The sequence below is a fragment of the Myotis nattereri genome (genome assembly GCF_964212035.1).
Source record: "Myotis nattereri genome assembly, chromosome: 6".
Lineage (NCBI taxonomy): Eukaryota > Metazoa > Chordata > Mammalia > Chiroptera > Vespertilionidae > Myotis > Myotis nattereri.
In genome coordinates this window covers 34,123,152-34,150,399 of record NC_138081.1, presented here as the reverse complement: position 1 = coordinate 34,150,399, position 27,248 = coordinate 34,123,152, and the positions used below count along the sequence as shown (strand labels likewise).

The 27,248-nt window shown below is 40.2% G+C and overlaps 1 protein-coding gene across 2 annotated transcripts in view; it reads left to right on the top strand.

Moving 5' to 3' along the window:
- Window positions 1-27,248, top strand: part of COL9A1 (collagen type IX alpha 1 chain) — an 87,561-nt gene that overhangs the window by 42,293 nt on the left and 18,020 nt on the right. For both annotated transcript variants that reach the window (XM_081094482.1, XM_081094483.1), the window contains 15 exons: window positions 1,134-1,187; window positions 2,527-2,580; window positions 2,720-2,773; window positions 2,905-2,958; window positions 3,659-3,712; window positions 4,939-4,983; window positions 6,021-6,074; window positions 6,178-6,231; window positions 17,081-17,134; window positions 17,742-17,813; window positions 18,331-18,366; window positions 19,586-19,630; window positions 21,235-21,267; window positions 25,176-25,322; window positions 25,544-25,598. In XM_081094482.1, the coding sequence (XP_080950608.1) occupies window positions 1,134-1,187; window positions 2,527-2,580; window positions 2,720-2,773; window positions 2,905-2,958; window positions 3,659-3,712; window positions 4,939-4,983; window positions 6,021-6,074; window positions 6,178-6,231; window positions 17,081-17,134; window positions 17,742-17,813; window positions 18,331-18,366; window positions 19,586-19,630; window positions 21,235-21,267; window positions 25,176-25,322; window positions 25,544-25,598 (865 nt within the window). The remainder of the gene's footprint in view (window positions 1-1,133; window positions 1,188-2,526; window positions 2,581-2,719; window positions 2,774-2,904; window positions 2,959-3,658; window positions 3,713-4,938; window positions 4,984-6,020; window positions 6,075-6,177; window positions 6,232-17,080; window positions 17,135-17,741; window positions 17,814-18,330; window positions 18,367-19,585; window positions 19,631-21,234; window positions 21,268-25,175; window positions 25,323-25,543; window positions 25,599-27,248) is intronic.

Genomic DNA, 27,248 nt, shown 5'->3' with positions numbered 1-27,248 from the left:
TTTTAGGGATCAAAGAATTTCAAGGCTCTCTGGTATTTTCTCTGTGGTGTTCTTTCTCCGATTCTACCTGTGTCTGAACCTTCTATCACAGGTTTTCTAATTTTTAATTCTTACTATGGGCACTGTCCACCTGGGTTTCTTGGCCTGACATCTATTCAATACTCTTTTGGCTGCTTTCCATTTATTTTATCGTCTCCCCATCTCAACCCTGTTCATTAGAAGATGGCCTGTTCACTTCAATTGCCTTCTCATTCACTTAATAGAAGAAAAAAAGACTTAAAGAAGGGGATTGTATTTTGTCATGCAGTGTATGTAGACAGCATTAAAAAGCACCATATTTTTGTTTTAAAATCACCTCTTGATTTTTATAATGAAAAAGAGATTATATATATATATATGTATATATATATATATATATATATATATATATATATATATATATAATATAACCAAGTGAGAGATAATTCAAGATATTAGATTTATAAAGCTTCATAGTTTTTATGCCACATCACTTGGCAGGGTGAATCTATTGTTGAGAGAATAATCAATTGCTTTATGCAAACAGAACCTAACATCTACCCAGGATGGGAGAGGGACTGCTCAAATCCATATTACAATTTATTCTTCCAAATCACATGGCTGGACTTCTGATTCTAAATCTATTTCTTTCTTGGTGGAAATCCAGAATCCCAGACACCCTCCCACAGAGTTCCTGGCAGCTATTTTTTGGGTGGCTCTTTGGTCTTCACCATTAATGAGTTCCCATAGGTATTCTGAGTGTCCTGGAGGGGGACTACCAAATCTCTTCCAATACATCTGCCAAGTTCTCTAAGTAGGTGCCAGGCTATTTATTCATGTCATCAATCAAGAATGGGTGCAGTGTTAACTTCTAATATCCAGAGTGCTATCAAAATTTTGCTGTAAGTACTTTGGTGGGATGAGAAGATGTAGACTAGAGTTTTCATATTTCAGGTGTCATATCTACTTTTTGGGGTTCACTAATGAATAGGATATATATTACACACATAAAACATCCTTTTTTTAGTGTCTATTAAAGTTGTTTAGAAAGACTGATATGCCCTTTAACATATATGACTAAACTCATTTTCATTTCTTTGTCTTGTTTTTTGCAGGGTGCTCGGGGCTTTGATGGAGAACCTGGGCCGCGAGGAATTCCTGGTGCATTTGTAAGTAGTTTTCCTTAACAAGACCCCATGATTTATTTTATTTTATTTTTTTAGCAATGATCAATGATAGATTTTTTCTATATGCATGTGTATCTGCAAGTATCCCCTACATGTGAATAATTAAAGTGGAAAAATGGGCAATAGTTTTTATACTTATTTAAAATATTTTAATTAAGATAAACATCTCATTCTTGGGTTGAGATAGGATTTTTTTTAATAGGTGAAGTAAAATTGTTACGTGTTTATCTTTACTATGTTTTCCTTTTGTTTTGGTTGTCAGCATGCTTAGAATTATAGTGACTATCTCATGTCAAGTTCTTGGGTAGTTCTATTCTTTTCTTTCTCTATGACTTCTGACCTCATTATTCCATATTTTGACTGCCATAGATGTAAGTAACAATATTGTAGGCTGCCTCACACCTTTTCCCCTTTCTGGAAGCAAATAAAAAAGGCATTTATTAATGATAACCTATACACATAGAAAGTAGAAAAGGTATAAGTAAAATAGAATTTCCAACTACAAGGTCCTCTGGTGCAGTGTGAAAGACAGAATGTAACTAAACCATTCATTATAAGATCAAACACTGGAGCATGTGGTAAAGGTAATCCAAGCAAGAGGGCCTTAGAGGAGGCGTGGTCTAGAGAGCAGCAGAGTACAGCTGAGAGGAAGCACCTTTAATGGGTGGGGTTGCTGTTGCAGACACTGCCACTGTCTGGGGTTGAGAAGATGACACTGCATAGATAAGGCAGAACCACATTGTGGAGAGTGTTTAATGCCAATCTTAGCAATAGGAACTGATCCAGTAGCAATAGGAAGCCCTTTGAAGTTTTAGAGGAGGTCAACCATCCCACAAAAGCTGTATTTTAGGAAGACACATCCTCCATCTGTTGCCACCTATACCCTACATCAACAGGAGCCTGATAATTTCTATAGAAACCATTATTATTAACTGGGGGATTAAATAATAGGGAGAAAGGTTGGCAACTAATACAAACCTTAACCCACCAGGATAATCAATGGGAGTAGCTGATATGTACACATAGTTACAAATGTCAAAGTTACTTGCAGTATGGACCTTAATTTTATTTTACCTGTACATGCAAAGAGCAAAGAAGCATATGCATTTAAAATAAAAGTAAAAGATAAGTAAGTCTCCATAATCCCAATGGAAAATCATTTTTTAAAGACAATTTTTATAAAAAGATTTCTCGAGCTACGCATCCATAATAGAGCAAAGCCATTGGGATGAAAGAGGTAAGGTGGATGGTATCTTATAATTTTAGAAGTCTATCGATAAGTAACTTTTGCTTAGAGTAACAACATTTTATTTTCTTACAGGGTGATCAAGGACAGCGAGGGCCTCCAGGAGAAGCAGGTCCCAAGGGAGACAGAGTGAGTTCAAAAGAGTGTTCATCACGACAGGCAGCGTGATTTCCAGTGTTGTCTGCTGACTGTGCTCCCCTCTTTGACATGTCCTAAGTATTGTGATAATTGAGCATGACTTGTCTGCCCTTTCCCTTTTGCCCTGCAGGGGCCTCAAGGTTCTAGAGGAATTCCCGGCCTCCCTGGGTCCAAAGGAGACACGGTATGTCTTGAGCAGTAGTCACCGAGCACATTTTTCAAAGTGATTATTAACTCAGAATAAAACTTTAGGAAATAATGAAGGGAAGGAGAATGTGTTTCTAAGAGACAGTGTGTTTCTTTGTGTGTCTTTAGGGCTTGCCAGGTGTGGATGGCCGTGACGGGATCCCTGGAATGCCCGGAACAAAGGTAGCTGTGTGATTTAGTCCAAGAGTGAATAGGGCCATCTCTGCCCTGGCCAACCAAGCATAGCATTTCCATTACTCCATTACTGGGAGATTATTTAGCTGGTTTTGACTTCTTTCCTCCTTTTAATTTTGTAATCAAGTGTCAATTCAAAATGGTTATTAGAATAGGATGCTTATTTGCTTGGTTTCAGAAACTCAGTAAAATTGTCCCATTGAGGAAAGTAGGCTGAAGGAAATTGTATATTTTGATTGAATTTATATCCCAAGTCTTATCCCACACCAACCTCTGCCCCTTATTGGGTCACATTATAAAAATGCATGTAAGGTCAGCTGCTGGAATAATCCTTTTACTCTGAGTCCTTCCTTTTCTTAAAAGTAATACAGCAGTTCGGACAAGTTCAAAGATGCAATAAAAACTTTTGCCAAAGCCGGTTTGGCTCAGCGGATAGAGCGTCGGCCTGCGGACTGAAGGGTCCCAGGTTCGATTCCGGTCAAGGGCATGTACCTGGGTTGCGGGCACTTCCCCAGTGGGGGATGTGCAGGAGGCAGCTGATTGATGTTTCTCTCTCATCGATGTTTCTAGCTCTCTATCTCTCTCCCTTCCTCTCTGTAAAAAATCAATAAAATATATTAAAAAAAAAAAGAATTAAAAAAAAAACACACAAAAAAACAAAACCAAAAAACTTTTTTTCCCTCCCCAGGGGGAACCGGGGAAACCTGGGCCTCCAGGTGATGCAGGACTGCAGGGGTTACCTGTGAGTATTTAGTTCTTTAAATGCTTATTTGTTTACATACATATATTGATTCGCATGTATAGATATGAATTTTGGGGAGAAACATATTAAGTAAATTGCTAAGTCCTGGGGGAAGATACGATGCTTTAATTTATCTTTTTTTATATTTACATGTTTATACTTTTTCTCTGAGTAGCTAGTTCTTTTTCTAATAATATACTAAGCTTTAATTTTACATTTTACATTCCTCTTTAGTTCAATCTTCCCTATATCTTTTTCCTAACCCTGAGCTGTGGGCCAGGATCATATACTTTCTCCTACTTTTTTTTTCTTTCCTTCATTGATAAGGTATTACAAATGTGTCCTTACCCCCCCAACACCCCCACTCATGCCCTCACCACCCCCCCCCCCCGTGTCTGTACCGTTGGTTATGCTCATATGCATGCATACAAGTCCTTTGGTGGATCTCTCCCCCTCAGCCCCACCCTCCCCTGTCTTCCCTCTGAGGTTTGAGCATCTGATCGATGCTTTTCTGTCTCTAGATCTATTACTTTCTCCTACTTTTAACCAGTTCTGAAGTTTTTGTTAGCAGCATTGAGCTATAAGACAGTAGAGGATAAGCTCAAGAACAATGTGAGACATAAGATATCATTTCTGAGTATGTGCTATTTTGAATGATTCAAATTGGTGTTTCCCTGCATTAATGTGGCTAGAATTTCATGTGGATTATACCAGGTGTATTCTTGGCTCTTTGGAAACAAATGTTTCAAGTTAATAAGGGATAGTTGGTAATACTGAGGACTGGCCTCGAACTTATTTTCTGACACTTTAAAAATAATCAGAGAATAAATATTAGGACTCCCAATAGTATCAAATCTTAATTAGACCCAGCATTCTCCTGCCATTCTTTTTTTAACTTAAGCTTAACTTTTTTTCAATCAGTCTTTGTTTTGTTATTCTGTACATGAAATCATGCTGATAAGAGTTCCCCTTGACAAAATGGAAGTTACAAATAACTAGTGTGGAGGTAGGCTTTGCTTTATGGGTGTTCAGACTTAACAAGACAGATACAGTAAAGCCATACCTTCTAAATTGTTCAGAGTTGGAGAACTAGGAGAATCTTCCTCGTGCGAAATCTTCGAGGTTGTCATGATTCCCTCGGTCCCTGGGCAGTGTGCAGTAGGCTGGGCACGTCACCGATTCTCAGATAAGGTGATTAAAACTATGTTCTGCCTGCATTCTTTTAGGGTGTGCCTGGAATTCCTGGTGCAAAGGGTACTGCGGGTGAAAAGGTAAAAGAGTGAGCCTTTTAAATTAATGCTTTTTTATTTTATTTTTTTTAAAAAAACTTCTTTATTTTATTAATACATTTAGTTATAATTTTTAATATTTACAACCTGCCTTTTATTTTATATTTGACCGTAAGGAGACATTAAAAAAGCTTTAAGTCTTCAAATGCTAATCTCTTTGCCAGCTGCAGAGAGAATACTTTGACAAAGTGTTGCTGATCAGATTGCCTTCTTGACAGTGTCATCTTTTGCTACAGAAAGTTTTACACAAGTAACAAAAGGAAGACATTATTAAGCCATACAAATTATACCAGAGAATATTATTATGATGGTTAAGCTTACACTGAAAAGATGTTAGGCATCTTGTTCACATACTGATCAACTAGTGCTTATATTCATGTATTATTTTTAATAGGTGAAAGAAAAAATAGATAAAATGTGAATAATGTAGAAATTGGATACTATTAGATCACATAGCTACAGCCCTCCAATCATATTGGTCCACAGTGTGCTGACCAGAGATGTGCCTTGAAAGCGGATGGTGAGAGATGGATGGGGAGATGGCGTCCCCAGAACTGTGCCTTCCTTAGAGCTTGCTGGGAGAGTTCTCAACAGCACATTCTCTCATATTTCCTCATGTTGACATAAGTGTTTATAATTATTCAAATGTCATTGTCAGGTAAAGGGCTCAAAAAGGTATATTGGAGGTTAAAATGGTAGAAGAAAGACATGTAGTTAATACAGTAAATAAAGAAAAATGCTCTCATATTCTTGTCAGGCTAAAGACATTTGACATTTGAACTTCATTTTTTTGGGACATTTTTGACACCTTCCCTACACTTCTGGGAATAACAAAACACTATCCTGCATCTAAAGAGCTGTGATGTATCCACCAAGAAGGAGACTGTACAACCTCCCACGTTCTCAATGTAAAACTGAGAAATTAATGCTGTTGAAGTGTAAGACATACCTGGACCTGGTGAGACAGATGGATGATTATGCTTACTTACTGTCTGAATTATGCTGCATTTTACCTTTAGGGCAACACAGGTGCTCCAGGGAAACCTGGCCAATTGGGGAATTCAGGCAAACCGGTAAGATGCCATAAGTTCTTCCCACACATTATAACCTGTTGTAATCACTAAACAAAGGATTGAGGAATGTTAACTTTTTCTCTACCTGCTTTCCTCATAACAGGGCCAACAGGGGCCGCCAGGAGAGGTGGGACCCCGAGGACCCCGGGGGCTTCCTGTGAGTATTCCTTTCCTAAAGACCCTCCCAAAGTGCCTTCTCAGGGCTTTGCTGGGCCCTCATTCACTCATTCATTCTTTCATCCATCCATCCATCCATCCATCCATCCATCCATCCATCCATCCATCCACCAATGCCTCCTGATGTTTGAGCATGTGCTAGTTTATATGGACAATGAAATGGGAAAGCTATTTAGAACTACAATGTGCTTGTGTTTTGAGAAAGTGGAAACAAAAAGGAACTATTTTAAAAAAGCATGACAACCTTTTCTGCTCTCATCTCATGTTAAGGAAATATTTTAGGGTGATAAAAAACTAAATCAAGAGAGAATTAATATACTATATAATTCACCCAGTTAAAGCATATAATTTATTTTTAGTATACTTATAGAATTGTGCAGCCATTGTCACAGTAAATTTCAAGACATTTTTATCACCCCCCCCAAAAGAAACTGTATTCACTTGTAGTCATTCAACTTTCCCCCTAATCCTCTCAGCCCTAGGCAATTGCTAATCTAGTTTCTACCTCTAAAGATTTGCCTGTTCTGGAAATTTCATATAAATAGAATTATGCAACATGTGGGTTTTTAAATGATTGGCTTCTCTCATTTTGCATGTTTTAAAGCTCAGTTATGTTGCACGATGTATCAATACTTCATTTTTATTGTTAAGTATTATTCAATTGTATGGCTATACCAAATTTTATTCATCCATTCATTCATTGATGGACATTTGGGTTAGTTCCACTTTTTGGCCATTACGAATAATGCTGCTATGAATATTTTTCTACAAGTTTTTGTTTAGATATTTTTTCATTTCTCTTGAGTACATACCTAGGATTAGAATTGCTGGGTCATGTGGTCACTCTGTTTAATCTTTTGAGAAACTGGCAGACTTCTTTCAGTGTGAGTTTGCAAATACCTATGTTGCAGCAAATATAGCAATGTATATATTCTCAATAGACACAAGTTAACCCTCGGAGAGAAACTGATTAAGAAATTAAACGTTATGCACTTCAATTTAACTTTAAAAAATTCTCTCTGACCTTCTAAGTCAGGGGTGGGCAACCTTTTTGTGAGTGCGTGCCAAAACCAGCAAAATCTCTGACTCAAAATTCTTCTGTGTGCCAATCCTAATTTTTTGAGAACATGTTACACCTACTTGATATCTCTTAAGGTGTATGTATGTGAAGAACCTTGAAGAAATAATAAAATTCATTCGAGCGACAAAAACACAGTATATGATGATGAAAAATACATTTATATTTAGTGTATACATGTACACTGATAAGTCTGACGAAAACTTCATGACTCCGTTTGATATTATCAGTGGGACTTTTGCTGCTGCATCACTGATGATAGAGATTTTATATCAGGTTTATATTTCGTGACCTTCAGAGATACGCACGAGCTACTTAACACAATTCATCACTGAGAACAAAGATTCACAAGCGTATGTTGGTGAAATAAAAACACTGGTTGGATCTAGGAAGGCAGGGAGAGTTAAGGCAGAGGCATAGAAATTGCTCTTCCCCTCTCTCGTCAATCCATGTCTATGGTTTTTAAGATAACTTGTTATATAAAATTATTTATTTATCTAAGATGCACTTACACTGAATTTATCTGAAAAATAAAAAAAGTCGATATTAAGAAAAAATTGTAAATGGAAGATTGTAAGAGAGGGTTTTGCGTGCCAGCAAAAGTTACTGGCGTGCCATGTTTGGCACGCATGCCAGGGGTTGCCCACCCCTGTTCTAAGTTCTTTATTTTTTTGAAAGCCTGCTGGGCAAGAAAAAGAACTCCAACTGGGAAAACAGAAACATTTTCAATCATTGTTACTTATTTCTGTTAAAGCATTTCTTGAGCATGATGAATTAGGATTTTCATGCTTTAGGAAAGTGAAATATTCCGGGAGTCTTGTGACATGCGAGTGCTCTCCCTTCTCACAGATACCTGTCAACTGACCTCTACCAGGTGGTTTCCATTAGTTCCTCTGCAGCCGCAGAAACCAGCTCCTGCTCCTCACTGTGCTCCTTGCTCTCCCACTCCTCACTTACCCTTTCCTTCTCTCTTGCTCGGAGCCTGTGAATGTCTAGTTAAAATACTTCCATTAGACTGTCAAAGCAATGAAGTTGCAGCTAGGTCACACTTCCACAGCGATGAAGATGCTATGTGACTGGTTTGGAAAGACTTAACAGTGTGGGAGAGGGCACGAGAACTTGGAGAATATTGACTCTTATGTCTAGTTTTCACTTGATAGAACGGAAAACTGTATCGAGGAACATCTGCTGTGTGCCAGCACCATGTACTGACACAAAAACTGATACAGGGAGAGAGGGCCTGGCCCATCACCAGTAAAGTGCCACAGGATGTATAAAGCAAGGAATGAGAGGCGGAACTGCAGGAGGCGGCAAGGTGGTGTGTGTGTTTAATATTCTCATGTGAGGAGCGGCAGATCCCAGAGGAAATCATGCCTGTGCAAGGTTTAAGGTTTTGATTTTTGAGTTTCTGTGAGTCCAAATTGTTCCTGTCACTGAGGCTCAAAGCTTTGGTATTCGTCTTCACATTTCCTATGTCCAGTAGGACCTTTTGCTTCTACTGCCTCCTTTTCTGAGCTCTCTTATATTCCACTCTTCCTTTCTTAGCCCTCCTTTTCCACCCTGGCTCAGATCATTCCCTGCTGGTGGGATTATTTCCATCGTCTCCTGATTGGCCTTCTCAGCTCCAGTCTTCGTCTCCCAGTGTCTCCCAACAGGGTCCTTGGTATTATGGCTGGGATGGGTCTTCGTTCTCCAGGACTCTTGCACATTGCAGGGTGTCTGCATCTCTGACCTCCACCGTACAGTTCTAGTAGTGTCCCCACAGTCATGGAACAAACAAAAGTGCCAAACACAATTCCGAAGGCCCGGGGAATGGCAGCACTCCAAGTCTGCATGCACCACCCAGCTGCTGGTCTTCCCAAAGCGCAGCCTCCATCATCCCTTCACTTAAAAGTCGGTAATGCATCTCCCCTGAAAGTAACAGAAAGTACAGCAGCCAAACCATCTGCTTATGCCTGGGTTTTACTTGCATGTCTGCCTTGCTCACAGCCTGTGCTCAAGTCCATGCTCATTGCCCTGTACTCTCTGCACTTCGCCACCCTGCCTGCTTTCTTCTGTTACACCTTTCTTCTCCATTCCTCTGGCTCAACTTCCCATGTGCCTCCTGAGGTGTAGCTGAAATGTGAATCCCACAATGAGATGATCTCTGACTGTTTCCTGCCCCCCAGAGAGAAGTGACCTCTTCTTATCCTGAACCCCGTCACCCTCGGCCATTTCCACCCCACGCTGTGGAAACTGCCGGAAGGCAGGGACGCGTCTGACCCACCTTCTGTATCTTACATCTCTTTACTCAGGGTCTGCCATAAAATAGTAAATGTTTCTTGAAAAGAGCCGAATTGGAGGTATCATAAATCTTGCTATGCTGCTTATGCAATAATTGACTTCTCACCTGCTATAAATTTTTCAGGAGTGTCATGAGAGGTTATAAATATTCCAGTTCTGGAGCAGAGCTTCTACACCAAATCTCCTTGCTGAAAGATACATTTGTTCTTTCATTTTAAATCATTAAATTCAGTTTCATAGACAAGTTCACACATTTTCAACTAGTCCTCACAAGTCTGATCAGTCTTTCTTGCAAATCTCACACCGAGAAGCTGAGTAGAAGGAATGAAAACCCATTTCTAATGTGCTCTGCTAATGGATCAGAGCTCATTGGAACCTGTCTTTGAAATTAAGTGGTATTCCCCCGTTTCCCCATCATTGTTCCATTAGTTTTGCCAATACAACAGCAAAAGATATTGAGGTTTTTTGGCATCTCCTGTGGTTATATGTGAACATATACCTTTACCACTTGGACCAAGCTTCTGGCTCTTACCACGGCACGTCACTTGGTTTATAACTGGGTCTGGGTGGCTCCTGGTTTGGAGCAGGCAAATGGTTGGGGCCTCTGGTTTGGTCCTACCATGATGTGGTTCCTGGTCCCTTCCCTCTTCCAGGCTGCTCGGAACGAGCCAGGGCCAGTTCTAATCTCATGATTCTCATGGTTCTTAATGGGAGGAGTGCCATGCTGGTCTCCTTCCAGTTTTCTAAAGATTTATATACTCCCGGGGAAGCCTGAATCATGTTTCTTTTTTTCTTTATTGATTAAGGTGTTACATAAGTGTCCTTATCCCCCCATTTTCCCCCTTTGCTCCTGCCCTCACCACCCTGGTGTCTGTGTCCATTGGTTAGGCTTATATGCATGCATACAAGTCCTTTGGTTGACCTCTTCCCCTTACCCCCACCCTCCCCTGCCTTCCCTCTGAGGTCTGATTGATGCTTCTCTGTCTCAGGATCTGTTTTTGTTCACCAGTTTATGTTGTTCATTATATTCCACAAATGAGTGAGATCATGTAATATTTATCTTTCTCTGATTAACTTATATCACTTAGCATAATGCTCTCCAGTTCCATCCACGCTGTTGCAAATGGTAAGAATTCCTTCTTTTTTACCGCAGCATAGTATTCTATTGTGTAGATGTACCACCGTTTTTTTAATCCACTCATCTGCTAATGGGCACTTAGGCTGTTTCCAAATCTTAGCTATGGTGAATTGTGCTGCTACGAACATAGGGGTGCATATATCCAATGCACCATAGGGGTGCATTGGTGTTTCTAGTTTCTTGGGATATATTCCTAGAAGTGGGATCGCTGGGTTAAATGGGAGTTCCATTTTTAGTTTTTTGAGGAAACTCCATACTGTTCTCCACAGTCGCTGCACAGTCTGCATTCCCACCAGCAGTGCACAAGGGTTCCTTTTTCTCCACAACCTCTCCAGCACTTGTCATTTGTTGATTTGTTGATGATAGCCAGTCTGACAGGTGTGAGATGGCACCTCATTGTTGTTTTGATTTGCATCTCTTGGATGATTAGTGACTTTGAGCAAGTTTTCATATGTCTCTTGGCTTTCTGTATGTCCTCTTTTGAAAAGTATCTATTTAGGTCTGTTGCCCATTTTTTGATTGGATTGTTTATCTTCCTTTTGTTAAGTTGTATGAGTTACCCTTAATGGTGGTAACATTGGCAAATATGTTCTCCCATGCAGTGGGCTTTCTTGTTGTTTAGTTGATGGTTTCTTTTGCCGTGCAGAAGCTTTTTATTTTGATACTAAAGGCCTGATTCATGAAATTTGTGCAAAAGTAGGCCTTCCTCCAACCTCCCCCCCCCCCCCACACACACACACACTGGCACCGGCTTCCTTCTGGCATCGGCTTTGTCTGAAAGGTCATTCAGAAGGATGTCCAGTCTAATTAGCATATTACACTTTTATTATTATAGATAGTCCCATTTTTTAATTTTCTCTTTAGTTTCTATTGCCCTAGGACAGTGATGGCGAACCTTTTGAGCTCGGCGTGTCAGCATTTTGAAAAACCCTAACTTAACTCTGGTGCCGTGTCACATATAGAAATTTCTTGATATTTGCAACCATAGTAAAACAAAGACTTATAATTTTGATATTTATTTTATATATTTAAATGCCATTTAACAAAGAAAAATCAACCAAAAAAATGAGTTCGCATGTCATCTCTGACATGTGTGTTATAGGTTCACCATCACTGCCCTAGGAGCTGTATCAGTGAAGATACTGCTTTGGCATAGCCGAGATTTTGCTGCCTGTGGATTCCTCTAAGATTCTTATGGTTTCCCATCTTATGTTTAAGTCCTTTATCCATTTTGAGTTTATTTTTGTGTATGGTACAAGTTAGTGGTCTAGTTTCATTTTTTTGCATGTATCTGTCCAGTTTTCCCAACACCATTTATTGAAGAGACTGTTTTGATCCCATTGTATGTTCATGCCTCCTTTGTCAAATATTAACAGAGCATAGTGGTTTGGGTTGATTTCTGGGTTCTCTATTGTATTCCATTGGTCTATATGTCTGTTTTTGTGCCAGTACCAGGCAGTTTTGAGAACAGTGGCTTTGTAATACATCTTGATATCTGGCATTGAGATCCCTCCTACTATGTTCTTCTTTCTTAGGTGAATTATGTTTCTTAAAGTGCCTCCTCTACCCTATTATCAACAGTCTCAAGCACAGAGGTCCCCATAGGGTATGTTGTTGAGTGATTTCAGCTGTCTTCCTATCCTACCCAGGCCCTGGAATATTACCCCGTCAATAATTTATGAAACAACGGTGATAGTTATAGTTTAGACAGATTTTTATCTACCTCTGTGCATGAGGGGATATTTAAACCTACACCAGAGAAAAACAGAAACTATATAATTTTGTGGAATTGAATAGATTTAAAAATATCATAGTGGCAAACCTAAAAAGTATTATTGTGGTAGGACTAATGTGAAATGAAATTTTTTTGAAGTTAATGTGTAAATGGTATGTAAAAGCAACAATTGATAGAAATTATAATTGGTCTTCTGGCTTAATCAGCATTCTTTTTGCCAAAGAGAAGCACTTAGTATAGTAATTTATATATTCCATTTCTAAAATTGGCAAGGTACTAAGGATAATGTTTATCCTTCAGCTAGTTAGCATTTTGGGTAATCAGGCAAATACAATCACCATCACAGTCTAGAATACAATGAAATAAAAATCCATTTTTTGGGGGGGGTAAAATAATTATGACAGTGCAAGTATTTTTCTGCATTATTTTAAAAGTCTAGTAGTTGCATTTTTTTTAAAGGGAGACTTCCAAATAGAATTATTTTTCTGTATTTATTGAAATGAGTATTTCTGAGTAGCTTCCACTATAGCGAGTCTTCAAATAACATCAGTTTATTCAACATCATTTCCTCATAACGTTGATGAGATGCCGTAGGAACTTAACTCTCATTCATATCAATTAGCCTATTGTAAATATCCTTTTATTATACATTGCTTCACCTAAAATTGCAGAACCTATTGATGATGTTAAGTGAGGATCTTCTGTGCTTGCTTCTAAAGAAAGTGCCCTCCTACTAATCCATGATCTTAACAGAAACTCGAGAAATGAGGACCAGAGACTCGTTTTGTGGAAGCACAACTTGTGCTTTTAAAGAAACATGGGAGAGTTGAAAGGCAAAACACATGTAATCAAACACGCAATTAAAAAACAATTTGAATGTTTTTTAAAAAAATATATTTTACTGATTTTTTACAGAGAGGAAAGGAGACGGATAGAGAGTTAGAAACATCGATGAGAGAGAAACATCGATCAGCTGCCTCCTGCACACTCCCTACTGGGGATGTGCCCACAACCAAAGTACATACCCTTGACTGGAATCGAACCTGGGACCCTTCAGTCCACAGGCCGACGCTCTATCCACTGAGAACAAACTGGTTAGGGCTTGACTGTTTTTTTAGTCTTTGGATAAAAACATAGATAAAAGTAGTAACACTTCTGTAAACCTCCTATGAGCCAGACACTGTTCTAAGTGCTCCATGCATCTAATCAATCCTCTCAGATAGGTACTGCTTTTAATCCCCACTTTCTAGATGAGGAAACCCAGGCACAAAGAGACTGCGCTGTGTGCCGGGCACTAGCTGATGCCGGGGAGCCGGACTTCAGGCCTGGCAATGTCCGCACCTCACCTCTACCTTCAAATGCCTCCCTGCTCAAATCAAGGCTCCACAGGATGGTTGTTATTGGAAGTTAGCTTGCCAGATTCCAGTGGTACAAGACATATTTAACAAATTTTAGTATTTATAGAACTTTTGTAAGTGAGCATTTATCAAAAGTCTAAGTAAAGCCTTGTAAAGACAGACAAACACAATGTAAGCCCAAACAGATTCTTAAGTCTTACCCCAAGCCTACAGGATCAGAATCTGGGGGAGAAGGGTGGAATATGAGGGGGAACGGGGAGAGGAACTGGTGGAAGATATCCAGTGAAATACATTTCTAAAAAGCCCTCCGGATTCTGATGCAGAGCCCAAGTCAGGAATCACTGATTGAGGGTCTGAATCTTTTTTTTACAGCCTTGCTTGGCTTCTTAAGGAGGGATGAACTGGCTGATGTGTCTGAACATGTCAGAGATATACTAGGATGTGGTGGCACAGAACATCCAAGAGCAAATTATAGCCTTTTATTATGGTGCTTACATTTTTAATGGTAGGATTTTGCTTTTTCCCTCCTGGTTTCTTCAATTCTCTTATAAAAAAGGTTATAACTCTTACTGTCATGGGGTGTGTAGATATTAGCCGCTGGCAGAATAACCATTTCCCTACCAGCCTCCCTCAGCCTCATCTGAGAATGTGTTTATCATCACAGCTGTTGAAATGTAGGAGATTTAGCATTTATTTAGCACACTTGTGGTTACCAGGTCAAGGTCAATTGCTCTCTGCAGAATGTGTTTAGTTTACTCTATCTTTTTAGAGATTACTGTGTATATCTTGATTATTCATGTTCATCTTAGTTACAGGTTAAATTCCAGAACTTGGAGAAAGATCATGCATGTTTTTGGAATACCTAGAAATGTTAAGAATGGCCATTAGAAAATCTTGCCCTAACACTTTGTTTGTAGCTGTTTGGTCATTGTTGTAAAAACGATCACTACTTTTTTCCCCCACAGTGAGATGATTTGCATAGAAATAAGTATGTTTAGAATGGCCAAGGATTTATAGGATGGAAGTGAAATACAAAAGAGGAACCATCTGCTATATATGTGCAGTAACAGAGGAATAAATGCCCATAATCTCACTGATCCTTACCCTGGTCCTAATTGTGTTGGGCTTTCGTGTGTACACAAGTTCAGCAGAGCAGGCTGTCTACACTAGCGTTCTGAGCCACTCATATGTATTACTAAGGGCCTGCCAGTGGTTGAAAATATTTATGAACTGACTAATAAGAGCTCACCAAAGATAGAGAAAGTAAGATTCCAGCAGAGAAAATCCTTGTCTTTGATTGGAAAGATAATTAATCTCTCCAAAAATAAATGGAAGGTTATACAATCCTTTATTTTGATTTAGCCCTTTCATTGTGAAAGAGAAAAAAGGTATTATATTCATCATCTTTATTTTGGGTAAGATGGCATAATGGCTCATTTATTTAGAAGTGAATGCTTGAGGTTGTGTCAAGAGCTGAGTTCTCCCCTTCTGATATGATTAATTATTTTCCCCACCAATGACTGCTAATTGTCCTGTGAATTAAAGTCATGTTAGCCCAGTGACATTTAGGATATCATGATACAGTTCAGAAATTATTTGAAAATGCCAAAAGAGCAGATATACTGAAGAAAATCTGTCTTAAACTTTGAAGTGCCGGGCCAAATTAATGGCTGGAACCTAATTTTCTATTTATAGATGAACAGAAGAATCTATCACAGTGACTGGTTTTCGTTTAGACTTATATCATAGGCACTGTTTCTGGCTTCCAAGCTTCTTACATGGCTAAGGACCAATGTGTTATCCAAACTCATACACTAGTCAGGTTGCTTATATAAAAGGTTTGGAAAGTATTTGCCCTGGCAGGATGGCTAAATTGGTTGGAGTGTCGTCCTGTACACCAAAAGGTGCTGGGTTCAATTCCTGGTCAGGGCACATATCTAGGTTGTGGGTTTGATCCATGGTAGGGGCTTGTACAGAGGCAACTAATTGATGTCTGTCTGTCTGTCTGTCTGTCTCTCTCTCTATATATATCTCCCCCCCCCCCCAAAAAAAATCAATAAAAAGATTGATTTTATCCTCGGGTAAGGATTAAAGAAAAGAAAAAATTTTGGAAAGTATTTAAGAGGATTTCATTTAAATCACCTATAAGTCATATGAAATTGCTGCCACAAAATAATACCTCACAGCTAGAAACCTGTAATTTGGCAAATATTTCTTAACTCCTTTAGAGAAATTGAAAATTCAGTAGGTTTATGGATCCTGACACCTTGTTCAACTTATAGATGAATGACTAGCATATGGGTCAGATCGGGATAATCTTATCAGAAGCATTTACAAATATTAAACATTAATATGAAATTGTCATGCCATTTTAAAGAAAAACAAACTTTCATTTTTAAAACACTGTCCATTGATTATCTAATTACTTCAGTGTTCAGCTTAGTTGAACATGCTTAGAAATAAAACAAGCTTTTATCAGACTGCATAAAACTGTATGAAGTTCTCAGGGAAAGAAATCGAAGAGTTCCTGTGTCTCCTCAAAGTTCTTAATGTTTCAAATAAAAATCTAAATTGGCTCAGAAAATGAAATTAGTGTGCTGCTTTTGGTGTATCTTCATTATAAATTGTACTTTTCAAAGTGTTTAATCTTTTAAGACACATTTCAGACATGAGTAGAGCAAAGAATTTTCAATTCCAGAAACTATAAATTTCTACGATCTATGTCTTTTCAAAGTTGCAATAGTAATTTAAAGGCAAACTTTTCTGTCTTTGTCTCTTTTTCACTCTTTTTAGGTTCAAGGTCATTTGCCAGATATTGCTTTAAAATGGACTGTTTACTCTGAGTTTTAGGCATTGTGTGGGATTCAAAAGTAAAGTACCTACATCTCAGGAACACATCATCTAAACGAGGGGATAAAACATGAATATCAAGATCCATAGTGTAAGTTAGGTGGTGATTTAGCTGCTGACAATGACTGAGTGCATCTCATGTCGATGGATCAGTTATTTCTAATGGTCTGTAAGCACAATGAACAGCATTGATGACGTTCGAGAGGGATGAACACCGATGAGGCGGAGGCATTTTATACAAAGGTGTCTGCCTTCAGTCGAAGATGTGAATACTTTAATGACGTATTTAAACAGAACCCTTGGTAGGATACTGTTTTATCGGCGTGGTAATTAAGCATTTGAATGTTGGCGAACGATCCAGCAGACAATCTCCTTGTGCTTTTCCAGGGCAGCCGAGGAGAGGTAGGACCCATGGGACCCCCAGGCCTGCCAGGTAAACTGGTAAGTCATGTTTTCAGCCTCCAGCAGTTCATTTGCTTCGTACAAAACACGATGCGTTTCAAAAACTAAGCAAGGAGAGAAAAACGATTTACAAAGGGCAATTTAACCATCCTTTCTTGATTTTCATTGTTATGTGAAGATGTGAAAAAAGTAAATGGGTAATTTCAAACTAGATTTGAAATACCCTCCGAGGGCGTTTTAATCAGTGTGGTTGGAAGCATACATTTTAAAACCGGGAGAGACATCAGTTGCTACGTTTGGCCCCTGGTTGTTCTTGGAATGGAAGAGAACTGTGCTGAATGCGGCCTTTTCCTCCTCCAGCTGTGCTTGTTTACACAGCGAGAGGAGCAGTGCCCTGTCAGGGCTAGACTCAAAGAGCCCACTGTTGGGAAGGAGTGCAAACTGGGGAATGAGGAGCTCAGAGGTGGGACAGAGGGGGTGGGGGAGCTGGTCTCTCTTCTCCCGCGAATGTGGGAGAGGGGCAAATGTGAGGAAGAGAATGAAACCACACAGCTCATTAATTTTAGACAGGCGTCAACACACCCAGGGCCTGTGTGCTTTCCGTGTTACAGTAACAGTGATCTGGGGACATGTGTTTGCTTTTCAGGGTTCTCCTGGCAGCCCTGGCCTCCCTGGCTTGCCTGGCCCCCCTGGACTTCCTGGAATGAAAGGTGACAGGGTAAGCTTTCTAGTCCTCCAAAAGGCCCCTTATTTGGAAGGGATTCCTACTATGCCGAGAAACCAGTCTTGCTTTTAGAAAGTTCTAAATTTTCTAGAATTTATCACAGAGAGCTATCAAGAAAAGTATTTGAAATTACTGAGAGTTGAGATTAAGAAGCCAAAAAAACCTATTAATATGATAATTTATCAGGAGGGGGGAAAAAAGGAGGAAAGTAAAAATTTCTGTTGTAATCATGCTCTCTATTTAGTTCTGAATTTGTATTCTTACTAGTCAAGTTGTACATAAATGGGATCAAAGAATGCCCCACGTTGCCCCAATGCCCTGGGTAGGACAGTTGTGTGTTTCTCTAGGTCTTACATGACTCTTGTTAGGTGGTGAGAGAGAGAGATGTTTTCTTTCACAATATTTGTATTTGTGCTTATCCACTAGCCCAATAAAGGGGGTTGATTCATTTCAAATTATATAGATAAAAATCTTAAAATACTGAAAAAGTATTATATTTTATGCATTACAGGGTGTAGTCGGTGAACCTGGTCCAAAGGGTGAACAGGTAGGTCCTATTTGAATGGTATAAAATGCAGGGTTGAATGTGCATGACTATGCTCGACCAGCAGGGGGCGCCCGCTGGTTTATGGGTGTAATTAAAACGTTGGGGGCCCGTAGTTTTTCTCAATGTGTTTTACTGTGAGTGAAACCCACAGAGTTTAGTTTGGCCTGTAGCCTTATTCACTGTTTTAATAAGCTGGAGCTAAGGATGGCTCTGCCTCCAGGGCTACACATTCTCCTTCCTTTGAAAAAAGTGGCCCTGCCTCTCTCCTTCACCGAATTGGTTTATTCTGATGAAGCTTTCCATAGCCACGTTATAATGTTTTAAGTTTCTCTGTGTCAAGGAATTAGCAAATAAACTATGCATATGAATTAGAACCAGTCCTTTCTCTGGAGATCTTTTCGTACTGTAAGAGCCCTTTGTCAAAGATTACCTAATTATAAGATTGCTGAATACACTCAGTAACCCTTAATTTTAGCAGAAACTTGGCCTCACCTTCTGGCTTTTCTCTAGGCCACTTTCTTTTTGTTTTCTTCTCACATATGGATTCTTATAAATTTTATTTTTCAATTACAGTTTACATTCAATATTATTTTGTGTTAGTTTTAGGTGTACAGCATAGTGGGTAGATAATCATATACTTTACAAAATGCTCCCCTCAATATTTTCAGTGCCCACCTGTCTAGGCCATTAAATTAAATTAATTCATTAACTAACTAATTTTTAATCTTTACCCAAGGACATGCTTAGAGAGAGGAAGGGGGAGGCAGGGAGGGAGGGAGAGAGAAAGAGAGAGAGAGGGAGGGAGGGAGAGAGAGAGAGAGAGAGAGAGAGAGAGAGAGAGAGAGAGAGAGAGAGAGAGAGAGAGAGAGAGAGAGATCAGTGTGAGAGAGAAACATCAATCAGTTGTCTTCCGTACATGCCCTATCAGGGTATTAAACCCCCAACCTAGGTATGTGCCCTGACTGGGAATCCAACTAGCAACATTTTGGTGCATAGGATGACACTCAAACAACTGAGCCACTCTGGCCAGGCTAGGCCATTTTCTGATCTGGCTTGGCCACTGACAGCTAGATTGGAAAGCCACTGAGAGCATTTTGTATTTCTGCATGACCCTGGAAGCAGTGTGGCCATTTATGAATGCTCATCAATGTTGACTGAGCCGGGGGGCTAAGAATTTTCAAATGTGACTTTTGAATTTCAAATGTGACTTAATTTTTAGGGTGCCTCTGGTGAAGAAGGTGAAGCAGGAGAAAGGGGTGAACTTGTAAGACATTTTTTTTTTCTGGTTAATGATGGAGACTTACTGATTTCAAACTGTATTACAACATACATTTTTCCTTTTCTCTGCCCATCTTATCTTTTTTGTCTTCTTGAAAAGTAAAGATGTTTCTTATACATTGTAACAAATGACTTTCTAAGATTACAGCCAAGATCAAGTAAGGCAGAGGGGAAACACCTAGATGGTGATAGACCGAACCTTAAACCTTTGGAGAACAAAGTGTTCCTGTTCCCTTAGACATGGTGAATTCTCCTGTGGGTTTACATAGACATTCAGGAGATATCTATATCTATATCTATATCTATATCTATATCTATATCTATATCTATATCTATATCTATCTATATCTAATTGATTTCAGAGAAGAAGGGAGAGGGAGAGAGATAGAAGCATCAATGATGAGAGAGAATAATTGATTGGCTGCCTCCTGCACGCTCCACACTCGGGATCAAGCCCATAACCTGGGCACATGCCCTGACCGGGAATCGAACCGTGACTTCCTGGTTCTTAGGTTGACCCTCAAGTGCTGAGCCACACTGGCCGGGATTCTTATGTGGCTATAGAAAGTCTGTGAATATTGCCTTTCATGAAAAAAACAACAACATTAAAGTTTTAGTATAGTTAGAAAGCTGTGGCTCACAAGTGTGACCATGGGCATTCTCTGCACTCTAACACCCTCCAAAGAAGTGACCTCCATCTTCACCTGCGGCTAAATCCACAGGGAGACAAGCACAAGTAATTGTTACTGCCAGGACAGCTAGATCCCTTGGCTCATCCTTACAGTTTTGATGATGTCTAGCATGATCTAGTGTGGAAGCTAAAATGTTTGGTCCTTGGGGTGGGGGTGATGGATTCCTCGTCAATTAGTTTTGGAGAGCTTTTAATGCAGGAAAAAATTCTGGTAATGTTTTTATTCAGATTTTAAGGCTTTAGAGTTAGTATAAATGTAACATCTGAATTAGGCAAAGCTTCCTAACTATTAAACAAGCTCCACAAATAATTGTTTCTGTTTTAGTTTTCTGTTAAAATTGTTCATTTTATGTACTAAGAGGATGTTTTAAATCATCTGTTTGGTAGTGGAGATGAACTTATGTGCTAAAACTTGAGTTGCATTCATATCTAGACTTGGTGGTGGGAGATGATTTTTAAGGTTGTTTTTTTTTTTTTTTTGCCTAAAATATGCATTTTTGGCTTGATAGACTTTTGGGATACATTTTAAAATATTGTTAGAGTTTGAAAAACAAAGTAATCAGGTTTAAATGACTATTAGGTTTTATAACAGAATGCTAGTTTAATATCTTTTAACATTTTAATTCTCACCACCTTGCATTTTAGATCTGGATGGGGCCTTGGATAGCTCTGATTCAACCCTGTTACTTAACAGATAAGTGAGCCAAGTTTGGGAGATTATCTGGCTCACACAGGGTTGCAAAGTTAAGTAGCAAAACTGGGAGTAGAATCCAACTTTTGAGTCTAATGGCTTTCTGTGGTGTCAGGATTCATCTCTGTTCACGGTTTTCTGTAGATTTCGGCAGCATAATATCTTTGCGAATACATTGTTCTAATATAATTTTGTTTTATTGATTTAGGGAGATATAGGATTACCTGGCCCAAAGGGAACTGTAAGTATAATGAACAGTAATGGTAAAAAATATAAAAATATCAATAATGCTGAAGAAAATGCCATGTTTTGCTTTATGAAATCATTCTGTAAATTCAATTCTTAATGGACTTATCTTCAAGGAAATGAATGTTTAAATGTATTCGTTAAGTAGTGGATTAATTCAAAGAACAAAACAACAGAGCAAATAGATCTGCTTATTGAACTAACTATTCTAAAGGATTTTTTTTTCATATGGCAAGTGGCTCAATGAATATATTACATGGTAATTTCTTCCCCAAATGGGCCATGTTTAAAGAACTGACTTGTGCTTCACGGTGATAAGAGTATAATTGAGTTTTGTTGGCAGTTGTACAATTTGTTGGCAAATATTTCAGTAATTTTCTTGATCTCCAGTGTATTCTATTTGGGGAAGTAAGATAGAGGCATAATGCATAAGAAAATGTAATAGAGAATTATTACAGCTGGAAAATGATTATCTTGTTTAATTCATCATTTTATAGAAACTAAACTAATGTCCTTAGAGATTAGATGAATTCAGAATTATAGAACCGATTAGTGGCAACCCTGGGATGATGTGTAATTTGAAAGGAATACACTAGGGCAGTGGTCGGCAAACTGCGGCTCGGCAAACCATGGCTCGCGAGCCACATGCTGCTCTTTGGCCCTTGAGTGTGGCTCTTCCACAAAATACCGACTTATGCGCATGGGCCACGAAGTTTCAATCGCACTGTGTGCCGCACGCGGTATTTTGTGGAAGAGCCACACTCAAAGGGCCAAAGAGCCGCTTGTGGCTTGCGAGCCGCGGTTTGCCGACCACGGCACCAGGGCAATAAAAATTCAGTGTAAGGAGAAAAGATGAAGCTCAGATCTCAATCTCAGATGTCACTAACCACCAGCTGCCAGCTAGTCTCCAAGTCCTTCCTGTTTCAAGAATCTCCCCCACTCCTCTCCATCCCTGTCCAACATATGATCCTGTGGCAGCCATGGACATCTAGACAGAGAAGATAGAACACACTATCCCTGCTCTGCTTAAAATCCTTCAGGAATAACATTTCATGGAGTAAAATCGGATTCTTAGCAAGGTGTGCACAGCTTCTGACAAAGTGTCTGCCTTGCCTGTCTCCTCTCTCCTCCTCCATGTCTGGAACTGCATCTGTTTGCAGTTCTTACACGGCGTGCTGTCGCCGAGCCTGCTGCCTTCTGTTTCTTTCCTTAAAACAGCTGCCTCCGCCTATGCATTCAGCCCCACTTTCTCTGGGAAGACTCCCCCAGACGTGGTCACAAAGCCCAGCCCGGGGCTCTTTACACACCACCGAGGGGGAAATTATGACTAAGTTGTATTGACTTAGCTGTTTACATACTGCCTCTAAACGCCATGGGACAGTCTCAAGCTCCAAGTAACATCTTTCTGCCTAAGACTCTTAGACGGAAATGGTTTGGGATTGAGAACCTGTAAACGAGAAACCATCTTAGAATTTGGTAATAAAGATGCTATTTCATAGTGTAGCAATAATTGCTAATGTTCAAGCCATAAAAGAAAAATGAACAATGCAGTGATCACTTCATTTAAATTTGGATGTAATACTAGGAATTAGCTCTTGATTCCTCACCTCCCTTCCTACCCCCGTCTTCTCCAACATGACCCAGGTGATACTGATGAAATTAAAGTGCACTGTTCTCGAATCAGGGGAAATAGTTACTAACAGGAAGACTGTTGCTGTCCTCAGTGATTTCAGCGTAGACAAACTTGATAGCAGGTGAAGGCTGTTTCTACTTTAGAATACCTCTCCTCACCCAAGGAATTTCCCCCCAGAGATCCAGGGTCCTTATCATGTCCTGGCGCCTTGATCTCTTCATCAAAAATTTCTTGTCTCTTATTCCAGCAATATTTTAGCATTGTCGGCAGAACCTGCACTGATTTGGCCTCCTTTGTTTTCTGCCAGTTCGCTAATGCATTTCTGCATTCACGTTGGCTTCTCCTCGGGCTTGCTTCAGAAGCTGTTACAGTTCTGCACGCCAGTCACCTGACAACTCCCCAGCAATGTCCCATTGCACATCCTTCGCTCTCCCTGTTGACACTGCCTTTCGGGAAGTCTTTTAAGCCGTAATTTCTTCCTGGGAGCAATTTTGACAGGTTGACTTAGATGAATATAATTTTTTTTTGTTTTTTTGCATAAAGAGAGATTGGAAAAAGCACACTTGCTGAGCTTTCTTTAGATGTGTCTGGTGAACGCATTGCTTCATTGCCTTCTTCCCTTCGGTTTGAGACATTTGAGTGTTTCAAAGAGCTTTTTCTAGAGAAATGTTTCATATGAAAAGGAAGCAGGATTAAGTTGCTTTATGAACATTCGTATCTTGAACTTTAGCATCCCTTGCTGCCTTCTGTTCTTTTATCTTCTCACTAGGGGCCCGGTGCACGAAATTCGTGCACTGGGTGTGTGTGTGGGGGGAGTGTCCCTCAGCCCAGCCTGCCCCCTCTCACATACTGGGAGCCCTCAGGCGTTGACCCCCATCACCCTCCAATCACAGGATCGGCCCCTTGCCCAGGCCTGATGCCTCTGGCCTAGGTGTCCAGCCCGGGCAGGGGGGACCTGCAGTGGCAGCGGGGGGGTGGGGGGGGCCGCGTCCGGCCCGGGCAGCAGGGACCCACAGCTGCAGCGGCCCCGCAATCGTGGGCTTCGCTTTAGGTTCAGGCAAGGGGCCCCTAGCTCCTGGGACTGCCAGCTTCGACCGTGCCCAGCTCCCATTGCTGGCTCCACCCCTACTTCCTGCTATCACTGGCCAGGGCAGAAAAGGCGCCTGATTCTCTGATCATGGCTGGGGGGCAGGGCAAAGGCAGCCCCAGGGCTGCCTTTGCCCTGCCCCCCAGCTCTTAGCTACCCCCTGGGTTTCAGATCACTGTCAGTGGCAGGGGGCTTCTTCCTGCTTTCCCTTTCGCCTCCCTGCATTGTGCCTACATATGCAAATTAGCCGCCATCTTGTTGGCAGTTAACTGCCAATCTTAGTTGGCAGTTAATTTGCATATCGCCCTGATTAGCCAATGAAAAGGGTATCGTCGTACGCCAATTACCATTTTTCTCTTTTATTAGTGTAGATTCTTATTCTATAAACAACAGCACATTGTAACTACTGCACCACACATTCTACCCGAGGTAGTTTAACAAAAAGTGAATTTATTCAGTCTCTTTCTAAAGCAGTTATTGTACTCGAGGACTCCATTAAATGCTTTCAGTAGTCTGCTTCCAGAAAACAAAAATCTAATGTGATTATGCTTTTGTGCCAAGGAAACAGTTTATTTCGAACTTTGTCAATATTTAGATTTTTAACTTTTCAATACTTAAATTATGGACTTAGTCTTTTTGTTTCAGTATTTTAAATGCAATGTTGTAAATGTGATGTTTTACCTGTATTGATTTAGTTCATGTTAGTATTTTATAATTGCTGGATATATCTGGCATCTTCAAATTCTCCAAAGAATCTTATAAAAGCTAAATGCCTTCTGTTCTTAGAGATATCTTTGTTTTATGCTTTCTGTATTGGTGATATACAAAGTAACATGTAAGAACTCGGTGGCCTTTTTGTGGAAAGAAAAAGTTAACAAGCCTTATTAACAGCTAACTTGCTCTTTGGAAGTGGCTTAAAGTATTAAGAATGTGGTTTTAAAGATGCATTATTTCAATTACCAATTTGAAATGGTAACTATGCAAAAAGGGAAGATTCTTTAAAAGTTCGCTTGAACTGGAATTCAGAGACGGGTGGGTGGTGCGGCACTGTGTGTCTACGCTGAGAAATTTTCACCTCGGAATGAACAGAATGTAGTAAACCTCCAAGTTTGAATATTAATATTGTATCAACCCTAAGCAGACTTGTGTTTAGTCCTGGTGTCACCCTGTGCCTTTGTTCTAGGTGGGTAACCCCGGGGAGCCGGGCCTGAGGGGGCCTGAAGGCGGTCGGGGGCTTCCCGGAGTGGAGGGACCAAAAGGACCACCGGGACCCCGAGGTGTGCAGGGAGAACAGGGCGCCACCGGCCTGCCTGGCATCGAGGGCCCTCCGGTGAGTGGCCGGCAGTGTCCACCCTTTCTCTGTGGGGACTCCATCCCACAGCACGAGGGGTCGGGGCTGCCTGGCTAGTCCGGACACCCGCTCCTGGGCAGTGTGGGCAGTTGTCCTGTTGTAAGTCCCGCCACCTGTCCCTGCCGCGTCTGTCCGTTTACCCTGTGACAGAGCCCTGTCTATGGTTCCGTGCATAACTGCCTTCTCCTTTCCTGCCGCAGGGGAGAGCACCGACAGATCAGCACATTAAGCAGGTGTGCATGAGGGTCATGCAAGGTAAATAAATCATAATGCTTGATTTTTTGTATGCTCTAAAGGAGGGACTTTTTAAATAATACTCATGTCAGTTCTGTTTTATCCAATCGGTCGTTATCACAATAGCTTATAGCTTCAAAGAAAAAAAATATTGCCTTTCTGGATTAGCCTGGGACTTCTTTTGGCCAAAGGTATTAATTTATAAGAAAACACACACACACACACACACACACACACACACACACACACTTTTCCCTGTTGAAACTACAATTCTCAGGTATCTTTCCCTTCTTCAACACCCTGCCACTCAGTGAGTGCCTAGCTCTGACCCAGGCTCTCTCTGTAGATCACGTGAGGAGTATTTGACAGACTCCAGCCGTAAGAAGCAGGAGGACAGTATGGCTACTCATGCACCACCTTTACTGAAAACCAAGAACTGGTATTTTACCAAAATGGTGACATATGTTCACATTAGTTAACCTTTACCTTAACTGCCCTGTAGCTATGGCAATTGCTGTTTGCCACAGCTGTTTCAGAATCTGCCTAGTTCTGAAATCACACTGAAAACGAGGTGTGCAAATCCTCCTGTAGCCGGAGACCTGGCCACCCTGGGGCTTTCGGGCAAGTGACTGTCTTATTCTGTTTGGAACTACTCCTAGCAGAAAGGAATACTCTTCTTTGTATGCTCATGAGATGGTCTAATTTGTCTCATAGACTTGTAGAGTTTTCCAGAACAAAACCGTCACCTCTGTATTTGAAAACCATATAATCTCTTCACTGCAGACATCTTGAAAGGATACTTCCATTTTAAACATCATGTATCCTGAAAATTGTGACTTTATACTAGCTCTTTCTTATGTAAGGCACACTTAGCATACTCAATACATTGAAACAGTTTTAAAATATTGGTTAGAAATGTGTTTCCAAATCCTATTCTCCTTTACACCCTAAAGCATGAAAACATATTCCATTAGAATTTGTTCCTTAGAGTGTTATACTGGGAACATTGCCTTGTTCTCTATGGTTTTAGTGGATGATTCTTAATCTATTTAATGGTTCCTGAAAAAGCCCACAAAGTTATTAATGTTTAAGACAGACTGTGACCATTCCCAGGAAGCGGGCTATTTTTAATGTTCGTTGTCTACTCCAAGCATGAAAAAAACTTTTGAGAAGAAGGATTCTTAAGAAGTCATGAATTCGCAAAGTATTTCAAATTACTTAGTATCTTCAAGCTAAACCTGTGAGGCGAGGCCTCAAATGGTGTCTCAATACTCATTCTGGATGCTGTCCTTGGCTTTTAAAAAGCTCTGGACATCATTCTACCTCTGCGAAGAAACTCATTTTGTGCCCATCCTGGGATTTCCGATAACAAGTCAGGATGCAGGTGACACCCTCATTCTTTTAGAGCACCACTCACCCCAGGGCCCTGCAGTTTAGTTTTTTATTTTTTATTCCCATCCCTTTGTCCCTGGTCTCACACCAGCAGGACCAAATATATCCAGGCAGAGCTGAATAGAACAGCCCCACGAAGCTTCCTGGCAGGGAGCCCCTGGGAAAATGATCCAACTTGATTCACTTCTCCCCACCAATTTTGAAGTTCTGGTGACACATTTCTTTTTTTTTTTTTATTTAAAGGCACTTGAAATACCTCTCTTTTCGTTTGTATTCCTG